Here is an 18544-nt window from a genome sequence, read left to right as displayed (position 1 = left end):
TGTTAGCTGAATTTTTCTGCACCATAGGGTGCTGGCTAACAAGTTGTTATAGTTAGTTAGTAAATTGTAAATAAAGGTCACGACACAAAAACTCCTGTTACTGCTACGTACCACTGAATCTCTAAATATACAAAGGGAATACTAACTCTCAGATAAATGCAGTTGAGTATAAAGAGAAGGTGTTGCCCTCTGAATTCAGAGAAATAAGAGAGTCTCCAATTCTTCCCAACTCAGTGTTGGTACTGAACTGTAGGTTTGAGAGGTGGTGGGGGTGAAGGGATGAAGGAATGGAGGGAGCTGGATAGTAAAGGTGACGTGGGGGGGTTAGGGTGGGGGGTTCATGTGTTCAGATGGCAGAAGTCAACTCTGGGCTCCAAGCTGCCATAGACATCCCGTAGCTTCCAGCCTCCTGATCTGGGAAAAGAACACTTGATGCCATCAAAGGGACGCAGATTGAATCCAGATGTGCCTCTCTCGTTCTTTCCATGTATTTAATGAAGGCACAGGGATAGAGTAGACTTTTTCATCATTAGTTTTCCCCCCAGATTCTCTTTTCCTGCCTACAAGTCCATTCCGGTGCCAGCTAGGGCAGAGGAAAAAAAGAAAAAAAGGCCTCCCCAAGTCTCAGACTCACAGTCTTTCCTCCAGGGCCCCTATTCTTTGTTCAGAGTCAATGTGAAAGTGGCCTGTTTGCTCCGGCTGCTACACGTTTGTCTTTGGCGAATGGAAACGTCCAAAAATCTCTGAAAGGAAAATGCCATCCTGCAGAGCTGACGTTAGCAGGACGAGTCTTTGAGGAAAAGGCTGAAATGGGCTTTGGTGCTAAAAATCTCCATCGGGATGAATACATCGGTGCACGGAGAACTGCTCTTTAAACTCCTTGTCCTTCTGTGTTGATTGTATTTGGACAAATCGAAGTGGGGTAAAGTCAAAAATCATTGTAGATTTCATAACAAATAGCTGTTTGAAGTTGAGCTTCATTTAATTAAAACATTTTTTAAATGGTTTGTCAAATTATCCGGTCAAGGCTGTTTATCAATAAAGCACATGTGAAACAAAAAATCAACGGCAGAACCAATTATCAAGAATCTAATATGGATGATATCGACATGATATCGAATTTCAGAGTTTAAAGTAACATTAAACATAGAATGGTGAGCTGTCAGGATTCTATGATCATTTAAGTCATCGTAAACGACTTCTGAAGACTTGGACTCCATATTTTGTTTATGCAGCCGAACATCACACAGTTGTCTCGGAGGAATTCAGTAACCCTGAGTATGAATAAGGAAATATTTTTTCTTTTTTGGGAGGGGTGGGATTTATGCTATATAAACACAACTTCCCTGGTTCGAATACAGCCAAAAACACAACGTTTTAACAATATCTATAACTTAAGATTTTAGATTCTATTATTTCTTGTAACTAACTATTCTTTGTATTGTTGGAGTCTCGCAGAACTTCTTCAACACTGCTAATTTCCTTCTTTCTTTTCTTTCCTGTGGTTTTCTTAAAATACAGGGTTCAATATATTTTCACCTGCCGTCAGCAAACAGCATCATTTCAGTCTTTCCACAGACAGACAGACAGACAGACAAGATCAAGAATTCATTTATAATTTTATTGATTTAACCCATATAAAATAAATGTTTTTAAAAATTAGATGGGCACATTTTAGATGACACCAACTGAATATTAGCACCTGTGTGTTTAGCCAAATTTAATCATGTGAGTGTCACTTTGTGTCATGGGAATTTCTGTCTGCAGCCACACTTTGACAACCTATTTTCCTTCTGCACAAACACAACACAAAGTATGTTAGTGTATTTAATCCCTAAATCTGAAGCAAGACTTCATCCAAGTCTCCAAGTGTCTCATCAGTGACACAGTCTCACTCAGACACACAGTATGAGTCTGACAGGCGGGTCCTGGGCTCACATTTCACTACGATAGAGGGTGTCACATAAATCTTCTGATACAGTATCAACATGGCCAAAAAAGTGGATGATCATAAATGAATGCAGAGCTTCATTAAATTGGTTTCCTGAGTTTAAAATGATCACACAGAGTCAATATAACTGCACACTTTAACTCATGTCAGGTCGGAGAGCCTGAACGGGGATAATGAGGGTCTATACCAGGGGTTAGTCTGGTCCGGCTCGTGGACACTGTGGGTGGTAACTGCACGGTGAAGCCACAAAAACCTGCTGACCTTCGGGGGCCGGCGTAAATCTTAATGAGGTGAATTCAGCAGGCAGGTGAACACACAGTGATTCTGTCTTTATGCAGTGTATAGGATTAGGCTATTGCATTACAGTGACTAAAATCCTGATGATTGAAAACTATACTGTTGTTTTTTTGTTTTTTTTTAGCAATTACAAGCCTACTTGTATGAGAATTTACAAGGATGTGGGGGGTATTTCTCATGCGTTACTCATGTTATAATATCCCAACAAGCACAAAATGAAAAGTTAAGGTGGTAGCTATAAACAAATATGTATAATGTGCAAAAATGTATTATAAAATTAGGTGTTCATTATCTAGAGGGTTGGTGGTGGTCATAAATGGTATGATGTAAAAAAAAAACATGTAACAACCAAAAGATCATTCAAAAAAAAAGCAGAAAAAATGAAACAGAATATCTGACAGTTTTTAAAACAAATGTTTAAAGCAATTCATCTTTGGAATTAATTTTGACCTTCCTTCCTGCAACAGTCAGACTATACAACCGCCTCGGTGGATCATCACACAAAACCGACTATTACAACTCTGTTTTGAAAAAACACGTTGTGCAATATATGTATAGTATTTATATTAATACTGCTACTTTATTAATGCTTTTAATGCTATTCAGTATTCGATACCACGGTTGAGATGACGGATGATTTTACACCGTTAATCTAGTCACTTGCTGCTACCTGAGCTAATATTGTTTTTTTATATGTTGACTTACTTTATATAATGCTATTATTTTTGGTTGCTTGTCTTTGTATTTGATTTTCTTTGTCTTTTAGATGACTTTGCCTCTTCATTTAATGTTACCGCTGTGCTCTAATAAAAATGTCTGCATCTTGTCTGTACTGGCTTTTGGCTGAAACACTGGTAATGTCCCTGTTGTGGGACTAATCAAAAATGTCTTATACTGACAAATAGAATAATTGTTGCTAATCCCTCAAAATACCCTAGCAAACAACCGTAACATTTAACCTCACTATTAAACAAGTAACTCTTACAAAAAAGTGAATGACTAGAGATGTCTAACAGGAATGCAAACATTGATGTTGTTGAAGTTGTTTGTGTGACTTTTGAAGGACCAGAAATAGAGTAAAGCAACATATAAAGTAGTTAAAAGAAGTATGCAATGATTAAAATGCAGCTTACATGTTTTAAAACTGCAGTGTTGATTCTCTTATACAACATTATGCTAATACCTCTCTTTATGTTGTGTTTTAAATGCAATAGATAATTTTTACTTGTGTGTGGTTTAGGGTTATTAGAGTGGTAATAATTAGGATTTAAAACCTTCTCCCACCAGATCTGTCAATCAAACTGTATGCATTAAAATAACATATACCTTCTGGTGTTAATGTGCTTCCTTTCTCTGCTAGACCTGCATCAGCTCAGTCCCTCAGTGCAGGTCTGGCCCCAGGCTGAGGAGGATGATGAAGGTGATGAAGGTGAGGATGTCGCCACCCTGCCGCCGCCGCTGTCCACTGACCCCTGGTGCTGATTGGAGCAGCGCTTTAGCCCCTGTCCTGTTTTATTTCCCTAATTGGGAGTAAATGGCCTCCTTGTTGACTCTCCACATCCTGTGCGGGGAGCACATGTTGCAGACACGCTCCCCTGGCTGCCTGATTGCAGAGGCTGCACCGGGACTCCTCACAGCACCCAGATCCTCACACACTCTGAGCTGATTACAGATCCAGAGGCGCTGGGGCTGGGTCGCATCACAATGCAGCACAACAAATGTTAACCGGCCGGTTATATTAAACACGCAGGAAGTACTTAGGTGTATTGTTTTTACTACAACTGCAAGTACAATAAGGCCTAATCAGTAGACACTTGGTAATTGATATTTACTATGTTATGCGTAATACTTGAATTGTATCAGTTTTATCCTATTTTGTCTAACGTACACAGTTTTCTATTCCCTGCATGTCCCTTGTAGAATTGTATCACTTGCATTTTTTTTCTTCCTTATTTTTTTGTATGTCTCTGTATGTTGCACTGTTGTGGGGATCTGGGACTTAAGATTGGTTTATTGCTAACAACTATAAAGCTATTGTGCATATGACAATAACAACTTTTAATAATGAACCTCTGAATTGTATCACATTTTAGAGGGAACATTTTTGCACTTTTTATTCTCCTTCATTATATATAACTTTACAGATTTTGCACAAAATATATGATAAGTTGTTGAAGATGCTTAAATGGTTTTAGTTAAAACTACAAATAGGCTTATATAAAGTGGTTAAAAATTATAATTAACTAACTAGCTTTTTACATTTCTAATTTATATCAATCTTGTCCCATGTTTGCTTTGCTGCTGTAATACTAAATATCCCTCCTCAGTAAACTCTTACCTTACTTATCTTATCCTATCAATCTTAGATATATAGTAGAAATGCAGTTCTTAAAACATTTATGAAGCTGATTCCGATTGTGACAGGCTTATTTTAACGAAAACTGTCAAATAAAGATAAAAATCCTTGATTTAAAAACAAGAGAGAAGAAAAGACTAGGCCTTTTAAAATTACTATAGGCCTCTTAGTGACTCAGAACATTATTGTCATTGATTGCAAAATGATTGTATGCTTTGTATAAATAAATCTGCAACATTAAGGAAAAAATGTTTTTACCTGCGCTTAAAAACACCCATTATCTTCTATCCGTTCTCGCGCATCCAATTAGGTTGAAGGATTACCTGCTGCTCTGGCCTGACAGAAAAAAAGACTCTCCACATGATGCCAGAGATCAATGCATCTTTTGGATCGAGCTGAAATAAGCCAGGAAAAGTTTTTTCTTTTTTTTGGGGGGGGGGGGGGACTGCATGTTTTATGATATGATCTGCAAATGAGCTCCAGCTGTCAGATATATGTGGTGTAGCCTAGCAGAAAAATATAAATACTACCCCGCCAGTAATTGCATTTAATAGTAAGTAAACGTAGCCCTGCTTATACGAGCTATCTGTGTCCCCTCCTTATATTTTACGACACGTTTTGTCCTGCTGTTGTTTCCATTGTTGCAGGCGGCTCGCGCTGCAATGCTGTAACTGTAAACGGTCTGTGGCATCCCGACATTAAACAGCCAATCTGCTCCTGATTAAAACAACACGGAGGGTTTACACAGCAAGGCCGTGTGAAATTAATTCAGCCGAACTCTCTCATTATTACAAACCCCCAAAACCCGCGAAAAAAGACCGTTTCACATCGCAAAAATTTAACCAAAAAACCGAATAAGTTCATTAGTGGGATAATTTCTTTAGGGTTTGGTTCGTTTATTCGTTGGGTTAAGGTTTGGTTCAATTGAAATGTAAAGTTATGAATACATATTTTCCAAACCGCTCATATTTTGATATCCTTTAGTTTGTTTTCTTCTCATACTCCACATTCATTCGCAAATGTATCAAATTGGTTCCAATTAAATATTTCAGCAGCCATGTCACGAAGCCAAATTGGGTTAAACGTCTTTTATTTTTCATTTTACAGATTCTAATTTCCATATCGTTGCGCAAATTAATGCCTTTTGAGTTCATCAATGAGATACTAGGAAACATATCTTTGATTCGGTGAAAGTTTAAATCAAACGTACAAATTCGAAAATTGAATAATAGAGCAGCTAAATGTATGAGATTGTATTGATTGCCATAACAAATAAAACAGGGGCATGGGACTACTTTCCGTTATTAGGCCTCCTCAGAATTTGTGGTAACTGAAAGACATACCTACAGAAATGTTGTGTTTTTCTGTGTCTTCATGGTTGTACCGACAGAGGGTTCAGAGTTCAGTTGATATAAAGGTGAAGCCTCCAGATGGCTGAGGTTTTTAGGAAAACTTGATTTGGGTTTTTTTTTTTCTATGGCTCTCGAACTTCTCGGGTTTCAGGGTCTCTCTCGACCTGTCGGGGGACGCCAGCGCCACATAAATCACACTTTACTTTATAAACCCTCCGCTCTCTGAAGTTCGGCCCAACACACACACGCACAGAAACACACTTCTCCTCAATGGAAATGTATTTCTCTAAACCATTTCTCTAGTTTGGAGCCCGGCTGGATGCCCTAATCTCCACAGCCTGTATCTTCTCATTTTTCTCTCCGCATAATCCAGAGCACACTTTCTTCTCACAGGGACCCCCTCAAAGGAGTTCTGACAATTATTATTATTCCCATTTTAAAATGAAGCAGTGGGTATAGGATAATGTGAAAATGTAAAGAAGCTTCGTTTGTGATGCTTATCTACATCTATACCACTAGTTAAATACATATATCAAAATGTTACTAAATAGAACAGCACTTTTTTTTAATATATATATTTGATATAGTCCAGTTAAGATAAGTGTACGACTTCATTTTCAAAATGTTTTTTTTCTTTTTTTTGTATCCAAATGTAATTGATAAGAGGATTGCATAGCTGACCTAATAATGTTAGTTTCTGCGGAACAATTATGAAAAATGAAGCTTTAAACTCGTCTACCATAAGGCAGAGTCTCACCTTTTAAGGAAAAACTTAAATTGAGGACTTTAAAATCATGCTCTGTATTTATTGCAGCAAGCAACAGAACATAAAAGCATCATCATTATTTAGAAGAGTCTAAATCTGAAGTGAATCTAGTGGAGAATATGTGAAAAATAGTATAATAGAAAACACTTGAGGGAAGTAACTCAAAATTGAAAAAGTAAATGTATTTAGTTAAATTCCACCAGTGCGTTTTGGCATGACATAATTCAGTCCTATTTATGTGATTATAATTTGGTTGAATCTGATCCTAAATCTGCTGCGGGGGACTTCAAACGTTGACCTTGGGGGTGGGACAGACAGGACGGTGGTCACTCTCCCTCTCCGAGCTTCTACCTCCCGACTAATTAAAAAAGCTGCTTTTACTGCCTCTCCCTTCAGACGGCCAGATGTGACCAGAGCGCTGTAAAATCTCAAAGCGCTTTACAGAAACACTTACTGCACTTTAAAATACCACTTGCAAAAGCCATGAGAGTCCTAAAGTGCTCCCTGTGTTAAATTCCCTCCAGGAGCTTTAGTCCTGATAAGTCATTACTTAAAATGAGGACAACATTCAAGAACATACATTTTTAAAGAATTTATTTTTGTAAAAGATCACCTTTTAAAATATTTACCCCATTTAAATAACTTTAAATGCTTACAATCAGGCTCTGAGGCCCACATATTTGAAGTTTAACATCAGATTATTATCATATATATTATTTTCGACAATGTGCAGCCGGAGAAAGTAAACTGCAGAATCCCATGCAGCTGAAAGCATCTGTACATACATTAGCAGATATCATCTTACCCTTCAGGAGGCCCGCTGCTCCTCCACTGCACTGACAAGACCAGAATTAGCTTTGTGAAACACGAACCCGCGCCAGCCTAACATGTTCATCTACAACACATGAGACAGAAGGGTTTATGTTTGGAATAAAAATGGATTCATACCTCCTTTCCATCTGCATGAAACTGAGACTCTCCAGGAAGTAAACGGGACCCATCTTTCACTGTCGCCCACAACGACCAAGAACTTTGGAATACAACCTGTGCTCACAGAGATGTAAAACCACATGTTTGAAGGAGAGATTTTTTTTTTGGGACGCATAGACATAAAAAGCAAACCGACTGAGGATAATGGTTACAAGACACTCCAAATTACTCAGCGGCTGAGTATGATTCCGTCTGGCCCTGCAGGTACACACACTGGGCTGGGGTCTTCAAAAATGTTCTATAATTTACTTTTTTTTTTATCCCACAAAAGAACTCCCAAGTTCTCAAGTGTTATGCATTGCCTAAATAAAGCCATGATATGCCTGAATAAAAGTAGTCAAAAAAATTCTTATCATTATTTTCCTTTTGTTTAATCTGCCGATTATCATCTAGATTATTTGTTGGGTCAATAAAATGCCACAAAATGATAAATGTCTATCCCAGTTCCTCAAAAGGTCTTACATTTCTTGTTCAGTCAATCCAAAACCCAAAACTATTCACGTAAACTTGATATAAAGAAAAGAAAAGCAATAAATCTCAGTAAAGGGCCAAATTGCCATTTTTACAATTATTAAAATAATTGTAAAATATTTTTCCGTCAATAAAATAATCCATTAGTTGCCAAGTTGCTGCAGCTATATATATCACTATCTGATCAGTACACATGATTATTAATCTGAGCACGTTTCGTGCCAAATTTGGACCTTATGATGTAGTAAACATAATATATTTACTGATAATCTGCAAAAGCAAATGACTTTTGATAGATGTGCAATACAGCCCACATTACAGTACCTATCAACAGAATAAAGAAATGATTGTAATAAACAAATCTGCAACAACTTTTCAACTGTTATTGCTAATTCACCGTTTGAGCCCATATGGGATAAATATGACAAAACATGGATCTGCTATAAAAATGTCCTCTTAGTTAATAACGGAAAAAGGACGTGCTTAATTTTTCAAAATGCAATAACCAAAACTCAACCCATTTATATATATAATAATTAAGAGAGGACAGAAACCCTGAAAAACACTCCGAGCGCCTCCCTATGCGGACATTACATCTTCACCAAAACGTATTACGCAGACATATTAGTAGCATAAAAGCATCATTTTTGGAAGAGATGTTGGTTTGATACCCAGCCTTGGGTGATACATCATTGAGTTCCACATCTAGCATACATTGGAAAAAGTGGTAGCATTAGTGTTTTAAATGAATGCCTTCAGTGCAGTTTGTGCAATAATACCCCTGTTTTCTGTCTTTTTTGGCATCAGGAGGCCACAATTTCACTCTGAAAACCGTTTTCCATTTTTTTCCAGTCTTGTTCGGGCTTTGGTGGTTCAGTCATCAGGTGGTGCTCCTGCTGGACGTCACCTCCCTTCTCCTCCTTCACAGCCTCCTCCTCTGGGGGCTTACAGTCTTGGCTTGATTGCACTGTTCCCTCCTGATTCTCCAGCGAGCAGTTTTCTTGTTTCTCTGTTCTCTGCGTCTCCGCACAGCTTCCTCTCTCCTCCTCCTCTTTTCTCTGCTTCTCCATCTCTTCCTCGGTGGCCTGAAGGTGCAGCTGCTGCATCAGCTCCTCCAGCTTGTGGGCTTTGCGCAGCTCGTTCTGCTGGATGATGGCGCAGAGGTGCTCCGTCAGCTGCTCCTTCACCTCCGTCTTCTTGTGCAGGTCCAGCTTGGCCTGCACGTACTCCACCTCCGCCTTCTCGTAGCGCTTTCTGATGGAAAATGGAGAGGAAAGGTTAAACATAACAGGGCTGCACAACTTTCTATTCAAACGATGCATTGTCCATCACATTATACTTTTAAATAAAATGAATTCAGATTTAAGATTCAAGACTTTTGTGAATCCCAGAGGATTCGTTTTTCACTCATGTAAAATATTCCTCTTAAAGCTTTCTGTATGTAACAACTTAACCACATGAGTGTAAAAGAAGGAGAGAAACAAAGCGAGATTTCCTATTTTTGGAGAGAAAATGTTCAGAAAACATATTTAGGACATGGAGTGTTAGTATTAGGTAAAACAAAAACTTTGAAAACGTGGTGCCCTGCTTATATGATTATTTAACCTGTAAGAGCCAATTAACACTGTGGGTATACAAAAGGGTAGGAATCAATGTTGTGGATTCAGGTTTCGCCGAAAGGGCAAACTTTTTTGACCAAACACATCCACACACACACACACCAGAGCACACATGCAAACACGGGACAAACATGCATATGCTGAGGTACAGTTTAGCTGCCTTATGTTAAACTCAATTTTGTGTATGGTGAATAGGAAAACAAAGCAAGATAAATGGACAACAGTAACAGGAAAATAATTGGACTGTATTTAACCGGAATCTTGTATTAGACTTTTATATACCGAGCAAGTTAAGTGTGCGTCATTTACGTCCAATTACGGATCCTCAGTGGCCTCTACAGAACCGATTCGATGTACAGTATTATGGAAAACCTTTTATGTAATTGATTATCAAACAAAAATGTCAAGTTTACTTTGGTTCTAGCTTCTAAAATCTTAGGACTGTCTGATAGATTTATTTCTATTTCAATCCCTATTACATTAAATATATATTTACATGTTTGACAGAAACAGCTAATCAGAAGATCTTACTATTGGTTTTGAGGGCTTAAAACAATACTCTTTGTAGAACAGATTGAAAAAAATAATTGAGAACGTGTTAAACAACCTTTGATCAGAATCAGATTTCATTTCCAATTCCAACATTTGAGAACATTTTCTTTATAGTTTTGGTTTTGGTTGTATAGAACTAAGGTATTGAATTGGCACAAACCCCCGTAATAATTTAATTGTGAGGAACAGGACGTCACATGCAGTTTGGAATCGCTGCGGGAACCAAACAGATGATGTCAAACATTTCACCTGGGAGGGAGGGCTGGGGGGGGTTATGTTGTACCTCAGCGAAATCTCAACAATTGATTGTATGAACATAATCATAACACAATCCAGTGAGATGACTGTGTGAAGGTCAGGTCCTCTTCCCGTTATACAAACATCCGTAATGAAGAGCGTTTCATGACTTGGAGCTAATCTGGCTACATAAGAGGCTGAACGAGGAAACCACAGCTACAAGGTCAAACAAAACTGCCCTGGGTAATTGCTGGAATAAAAAAAGTATATATATTTTAATCACACTTAACACATTCTGTGACTGCCGTGAAAGTTTTAAGGCTGCACTCATCAAGAAAAGTAAAATAAATAACTCATTATGTTGGTTACATTTACCTATTTATTCAGGGTTTTTGTTCTAATCCTGTTTCATTAGTTTCTGTGTGTTGGCTCTCGAGGTCATCTGATCAAAGTCGGCTGTTTCAAAGTGTTTGAGAACACGTGTTGGAAGAATACAGGAATACTGGAATCCATCTGCAGGGGGCAGCATTTACAGAGGATGTCCAGTTTATTAAATGCTCTTTTTTGTTTTTATTCAAATCACTCTAAAATGTGTGTTTTTTTTTAAATAAAATCCTGAGAACTTAGTGGCAGTTAAACTATTTATGACATCTCATCTGTCCGCATGTTGAAGTGTTTCAGCAAACCTCAAATGTTTTGTAATATGTTGAAGTAAACTTAATAAGCAGAGCTATTGCTTCCTCAATAAAAGTTAGCCAATTTAGTCAACAGTGGCAGGGTGTTAGCTCTCTTTACAGAAGCTACTTAAGGTTACAGTGTGTGATTCTGGTCTGTCCTTGAGGAGAGTTCAGAATAGTGACAGAACATAGTGAAAGCTTTGATTATGTATCCAAAACACTGGTCCTAGGTGTCACTATGAGACATGTCCACCAAGTGTTACCCTAACCCTTGCTTAAAAAGATGTACCTTTATTAATCCCCATGGGGAAATTCAGGAGTTTATGCAGCAACAGATAGAGAACGCAAAAGACTACAGATTAATACAAGGATAAAAAAAAAATGACATACAGGTAAGTAACATAAATATTTAAAATGTTGCTGGAGTTTCAAACCAAGCAATACGAGTACAACCTGGAATCATGCAGAATACACAAGCTATTGTTGCATTCAGGGCAGGTTGATTTAAACATGTTTTAAATATGAAAGCAGAGGATTATTGTGAGTTGATGATGCATCTCATTTCTTCCTCCATACTGTTCTACATTACTCCAGCCATTTCCCCCAATGTTTGACATCTAAAAAAAAGATAGTAACCAAGATTTTATGAGACTCATCAGATTAACCTGCAATAATTCTGCAAGAGCGCCACTATCACACAGTGTGTATGCCTTTGGGCTTGTACATATCGAGCTGCCCCCTTTCTTGACTCAAACTGACACACTAAAAAAGTGTGCTAGATGCCTGTTTCTAAATCTCTCTAACACTTAAATAAGGGCTTGTGTAAAGTGTGGCAGTGACGACATATTTTTGTAGATGGTCCCTGTAGTTAGCATTGCAAGGGCCATTCGATGTCATAATATTGAAGAAAATAACACCCGTGGCAAAAAAACACATTTTAGATAATTACAGGTTTTGTTCAGCAGGATAATCTCCACATATTACCACAACTGTCTTGTTTTTTTTAAACGTAAATGCAATCAGCATAAGAAAAATGCTAACATAAGGCTATAAACAAACTTTGCGGCACCACTGCTAAGCTGAAGGCGTACTAGCGTTCGTTGTGATGAGGTTTAGTTCTCTCATTTCATCAATTGTTAGGAATCACTGTTATGATAGAAGCTTTTGACATTCATGAGTCCCCGGGGTGTTTACTGATGTATTAAATGTTGTAGAACACAATGTGAACATCTATTTCGCTATTAACTACAAACCTTATTTCCGGTATCTGACTGTCAATTGCTATCTCATTTCCAGGTTTTAGGACTCATTCCCTAACCGACCTATAGGAGCTTACAGCCAGGGAATATTTTGGGGATTTTTCTGATTTGGATTCCTGATTGATTGAGCCTGAAGCTGTTGTCATGTGCACAGCCTTAGCTTAGTTTGTGGGGTTGGTTGTGTGTCTCTCTACCTGGCACTGGAGAACTCCCAGCTGGCCTGTTCTATCCGGCTTCTTAGGATGCCGATATCATTGGACACCATGTCATCGAGGGCCTGGAGCTCCTTTTGGATCCTCTTCAGCTTCACCGCCTCTGCCTGAGTCTGTTTGGACCTGTGGTCAACAACAAAGTCTTGAATTTCTTCTTTGGGCCTTAATATTGGGCTTACTTTCATGATAACAGATTGGACACTACAGTGCTACAAGATAGCCAGACTTACTTCTCAGCGATAGTTTTTGTCAGCAGAGCTTTCTTGCGCTTATTCCTCTCTTCGATTAGCTTTTGCTCTTGCTGCAGTTGCTCCAGACGTGTCTTTTCCCGTCTGTAATCAAACACAGAGAAATGAACACACCAAAATGCTTCTTTTTTTTTTTAAATGTCAAAAAAAAATTATTTACAGCATGAAATGAGGTTTGGATCTCTAATGGCAAAGATTATTAAAAACAAATAAGTAAAGGCGGCTTGATTAAAAGTAACTACAAGTTGCCTTAAATCCAGTAGAAAGATTACATTGGTGGTTATTATTTAAAAAAACGTAGGTACATACATGTTTAAAGCATCAGTAGAAAACCCATCACATAGATTTACACATGTAGTAAATAGTTTAAAAAAAGAAGAAGTCATTGTGCTGTTAAATGATCCAGTCAGTATCAAAATTACTGCTGCTCGTTGCATTTTACTGCTTTAAAGTGTGTAGTGTTGCACTAATTCTAACTCTTTTATATGCTGCTGGGTAGTTTAATCTTCAACAATGTATCATATTCTATTCGATCATATGTGTGTAACTTTGCAACTGTCCTGTAAGAACCAATTATCCTATTAAAAAACAATTTGAGGTGAGATAAAACAGCCCTGTTATCAACACATAAAATAAACCTTCCTCCTTCAGTTTATCACAGAAATTCATAATCAACACATCTGTAGATAAATAGATTTCACTGGACAGTAAAGTGATACAAAAACTGTCATCGGATAAATAACTTGTCAGAAAAAATGTAGTGAAACCTCAGAAGCAGGGTACAATAAGAAACCCATACTAACAGTGCCACCTCTTGTTTCTCCAGCTCTTTGACTGCCGGGGTCTCCTCTTCTGGAGCCGGCTTTATCTCGCTTGGTTTAGGCTGCACTTCCTGTTTAATAGCCGGAGCTGCTGGTACTGCCAGGGCTGTGGGACGAGGGCGAGGCTCTTCTTTCGGGAGTGGTTTGGCGAGTTGTTGCTCCGGTGGAAGGCAAGGAGACGCGTTTTTCTGAGCGGTCATCTGAAGAGCCTTCTCCCGCTGTATCTGCTGTCGACTCCGGTTGGCTGGAGCCGGTTTCCTTCCCCGGGCAGCCGCAGCGGCCATCTCGTCTGGTAAAATATGAAGCAAAGATGTTGTCACAAAAATTGATTCAGACATAATGTAAGGTGGTATTTTAAAACATGTCAACAAGTGGGGAAGCTAGAGTCAGAAGCTAACTTCTAAGGCTATAGTTAGCAGGAAGACATGTCACCTTTCTGCTGCATCTTCCGTAACTCCTCGTCAGAAAAGCCAGCCCAGCCGCTCATTTTACAGCTTCTCGCCTAAAGTACCGCAGGTAATACAAGTATGCATGTAAGAAATATCAAGCTTATTGACCTAAAACAGTCATTCTACAATTCCAAAACACGGATAAACTGTGAAGCTCAAACCCTCACCGCCATATTTGTTTATTAATGCCACGTTAAGGACCCAAAAGAAGACCCGTGAAGTTGAGGTTACAGATATCGCCTGAATACAAATAAATAAAAACATTCACGTAATGTGAGATTTAAATGAAACAATGCATATTGCTATCATCATATACACCTTTATTACAGATAATGTATCATTTTATATTTGTTGTGCACCTTTAGATGTAAAACTAACATTGTAGATTATAATACGGAGGGCATATTTATTGTGTGCTACATACTAGCTCCATACGTTTCCTTTAAAAGTTTCCATAAATAAATCAATTTGATATTTATGTGCCTTAGGCTTTATGTCAGTGGTGGAGGAAGGAAGTACTCATATCCTAAAAGTAGCATACCGGTACACGTAAAAGTCCTGCAGTTGCTTTAATAAAAGTATGCAATCATGAACATGTTGTATTAAAAGCAGACAAATGTACCCTGTTGCTGTTATACTATTATATGTTATATAATTTGATTCTTATTAGGATACTCATGCATTAATCTAAGAGATGCTACTTTGGTAATTGGTTGACATGGTGCTCATTTTGAACAATCAATTATCAATCATTTTCATTAATCAGCTCATTATTTTCAATTCATTGATTGGTTATTTGGTTTGTAAGAACAATTGTGAAAGTATTGATAAATGGCATCACAAATACCCCAGGCCCAAAGTTATGCTTTCATAATGTTTGTTTTGTCCAACCAACAGCACAAGCCTGGATATTATCACAAAAACAATTACAATTATAAACATAATTCAAAGGAATAGCAGCAGTTTTGTCAGCAAACAAATTATTATGAAAAGTAACTGAAGCTGTCAGATGAATGAAGTCGAGTAAAAAGTACTATATTTCCCTCTGAGATGTAGTGGAGTAGAATGATTAAGTTACTTTTTACATTCCAACCCCGGACATTTCTAATCATTACAACCATTTCCTAAAGATACCGATGCAAAAAAGACTGCAAATAATTCATGGTGTTCATTTCATTTTCCAGCAATTTTCCGCTTAATTTCTCATACACTGCTCCGTCTAGCTCTTTTCTTGTAGAGTGACTGCCCGTGTGTCAGAGGGGTGAAAGGTTAATTAAAGAAGTGCTTCATGTGAAAGCAGCATGAAATTTAAGTGGTTGTACTGCAAAGGAGGGTAAAAGGAGGGCTAGACACACCAGGGTGTGTCTAGCCCTCCTTTTCAGAATGTGGTCTATTATAATAGGTCCCTGTTTGCGAATAGGCTGGTTGTTATCACAGAGAAATTAAAGTAAACTAGAATTAACCAAAAAATCCATCAAGCAAAGTTTCTTCTTAGATTTTTATTTATAAAGGTTTTACCTTAATCCATATATCCATCCACACTGACTTTAATAACTTCATTTTTAATTCCCAAATTTCTAGCAAGGCTGGCAGGGCATCAGGCTGATTTCAGGAACAGCAGAGAAGATGCAATACAATCCATTGAGGCCGAATGGTTTAAGGAATAGATTTATGAGTTTAAAGGCTAATTACAAGTCAAAACACATCACATATTTCCCTGAATACCGTGCATGTTTTTGCTGTAACCTTTGTACCATGTTTCAGTGGTAAAAACACTCCGCTATTGTCAGTCCCAACATTGCATTAGGAGTCACCATTTATTACTTGGTATGTTTGCGCTTTAAATTGATGTCTGACTTTTAATCAGACTTTTCCATCTTCCCAGAAATCACTAAAGGTTATTTTGCCTGTCATGTCATGTGCTTTTCTTGTGAATATCGCCTATTAACTCACACAAATTAACAGCAGACGTATCATGTCTGGTGAGTAAGTCACGGAGGTGGAGCCTATGAACATGAAACAAGACAGAAGGTATTTCAGGACTTTGTAGAAAAGGACTGAGTTCATATGATATGTTTTTTTACTGCTTCCTTCACCACTGTCATTTAGCACACACCGTCACACACTGGGTTCATTCAGCTCTAAATTCCAGCATTACCGTCATTTATGTTTGACTTTGTATGGACTCCTTATTTCTTCCAGTAATTGGTTCAACATAAAGCGTGTCTTTTTAACCTTGGCAGTGCTGAAGAGTTGGAGCAATGCAAAAACAATGACCTCTGCTTGGCAACTAATAAAAACTGGCCTCCACATCTTTTTTTGCATCTGGGGGCCAATTATGTGCAAGTTAAAAGGCAAAACACCTCAGGAGGGCATAAATCGCCGGCAGAGTGGAGACAGGGCCAGGCATGGAGGCCAGATGGCAGAGAGACAACCTCTCCGGGTTCAGAGTGTGTTGAAGCAGTGGCGGCGTCAGGCCGAGGATGGGACGGCCTTGGATCCCTGATTAGTGAGCGCCAGAGGGGACCACATGGCTCATTACTGAGGTGACCTGCAGAGGCACATCAGGGTTAGAGGTGGGGGAAGTGTATAAATCCCCTGTAGGAATGGGTGGAACTGATAGGAGAAAAGGAGGTTACCGTGATGGCTGCGCTCAGTTCAGAAGTTCAACATGTCAGATCTGCTGTCAACGTGTATCGAGACGCGTCTTCGAAAAACCAGAGAAAGTTCTACCTCTCTCTTACATAGCCAGTGAACATCAATCTAAAGTTTCACGGTTAGTTTATCCAAATGTATTTCCTGGGTAGGAACCAGGATGAGTAATTGAGTAAAACCTTCAAACAAGACATGTTACACAATATAGCATATAGTATTCCAATTATAAACAACAAAACTAAACTCAAACAAAAAAAAATATATCGTCTTAATTCTGCTAATCTTTTGTTGAAATATAGTAGTTCTAATTACTTTGGCTGTCCAAAGTATAAATCTTTTTCATTTACCCATGAACAATGAGATTTAACTGGAAGAGTATTTAAACATACTTTTCTGGTTGAATCATCAATACAAAAGATGTAACAACTGTGTTTGAAAATATTTTGTTCTTTGAGAAAACCAAAGCATGTAAAGGCTAAAACTGAGGGAGATAAATCAACTATAAGTTTGGGATGAATTCAGCTACTGGTTTATGTTTTCTTCCCAAATGATATCCCCTCCACTGAATAGCACTTACATTAACAACTGTAACCAGGCAAAGCACACCAAGCTTTAGCTTTTTAACATGTCAACATTACTGTACATGGAGCTGTAGTGTCGCTAATAAGAACAAGCAGTATAGTCCTATTTTTAGCATTTTTTCTGAGTTTACAGCTGAAATTAGGACTGGTACCTAACCTGATACACATGGTGTATTCCTCATACCCCATATTTGTATCTTGCACATTGATGTGTTCTAGGAGATGCAGTTTTTGTGTTAAGATAACCAGGGTTGCCAACTCTGGGTTCCTGGCTGGAGTGAGATTTTGATATCATGGGTTTAATTACACATATGCGCACTAAATGACTGCTATCCTGTCCGTAGCGGGACCTCAGCCTATAAATATATATATATATATTTATATATAAAAGCCACATATATATGTGTGGCTTTTATAGTCACACGCCAGATGCGTGAGAGTTTGCAACCCTGAGATAACACAAAGCACACTTTTATACATACAACAGCGCAGAAAATCAATGGAAAGAAATGATTAGCTGCTGATTTCAGTGGCAAAACATTTATACAAAGATATTACTAAAGTCTTTAAACAAAGTGTAAAAAGATGCATTTTGTTAATTTATTTCAGAAAGTACACATATCATTTAGTCAACAGACAGGCACACAAGCTAGCTAGCTTACAGCTAACATATGTAGCCTACAGTCGGCATTGTCTGTTTTGGCTGAATAATCACATATTGCAAAAAACGATTTAGCAATCTCATTTGTGCAGCATGTCACATGCCAGATGCGTGAGAGTTGGCGACCCTGTTTTGAAGGTAGCGACCAGTTAAAGCTAATTAGCTTACCAGCTACAGTTGATAAATCTGCTAGTTGTCAGTTAGGCTAAAATGATTACAATTGCAGGGGTATACACATACAAATGGCCCTATTCTGTTTTCGGAATGGTAATTACTGAGATACATTTAAAGAAGATTGACTGCTTGTGGTGCTGGATGATTTAACATGTGTGGTAAGTGTGCACCTCACCTTTGCCCTCCCTGTTATCCACAAAGACATAGAGCCTGTGG

At 38.2% G+C, this 18544-nt stretch overlaps 1 protein-coding gene across 1 annotated transcript; it reads right to left on the bottom strand.

The window, feature by feature from the left end:
• Nucleotides 1-7299: 7299 nt before the first annotated feature.
• gorab (golgin, rab6-interacting) lies at nt 7300-14436 on the bottom strand. The gene is made up of 5 exons (XM_063892213.1): nt 14241-14436; nt 13791-14097; nt 12970-13071; nt 12722-12862; nt 7300-9437 (listed from the first exon to the last, which is right to left on the bottom strand). Exons 1-5 carry the CDS (start codon nt 14293-14295, stop codon nt 8987-8989), a joined length of 1056 nt encoding a protein of 351 aa, XP_063748283.1. The 5' UTR covers nt 14296-14436; the 3' UTR covers nt 7300-8986.
• Between the last annotated feature and the right edge of the window lie 4108 nt (nt 14437-18544).

This window comes from Eleginops maclovinus, chromosome 9 (assembly GCF_036324505.1).
Source record: "Eleginops maclovinus isolate JMC-PN-2008 ecotype Puerto Natales chromosome 9, JC_Emac_rtc_rv5, whole genome shotgun sequence".
Classification (NCBI taxonomy): domain Eukaryota; kingdom Metazoa; phylum Chordata; class Actinopteri; order Perciformes; family Eleginopidae; genus Eleginops; species Eleginops maclovinus.
This window is presented reverse-complemented; position numbering and strand designations above follow the sequence as displayed.

Coding starts and splice junctions, on each gene's coding strand:
- gorab (XM_063892213.1), bottom strand. CDS start 14,295: ATGAGCGGCTGGGCTGGCTTTTCTGACGAGGAGTTACGGAAGATGCAG. Junction 13,072..13,790: donor GAGAAACAAGAGGTGGCACT/GTTAGTATGGGT, acceptor GTTTGATTACAG/ACGGGAAAAGACACGTCTGG. Junction 9,438..12,721: donor TGGGAGTTCTCCAGTGCCAG/GTAGAGAGACAC, acceptor ATTTTCCATCAG/AAAGCGCTACGAGAAGGCGG.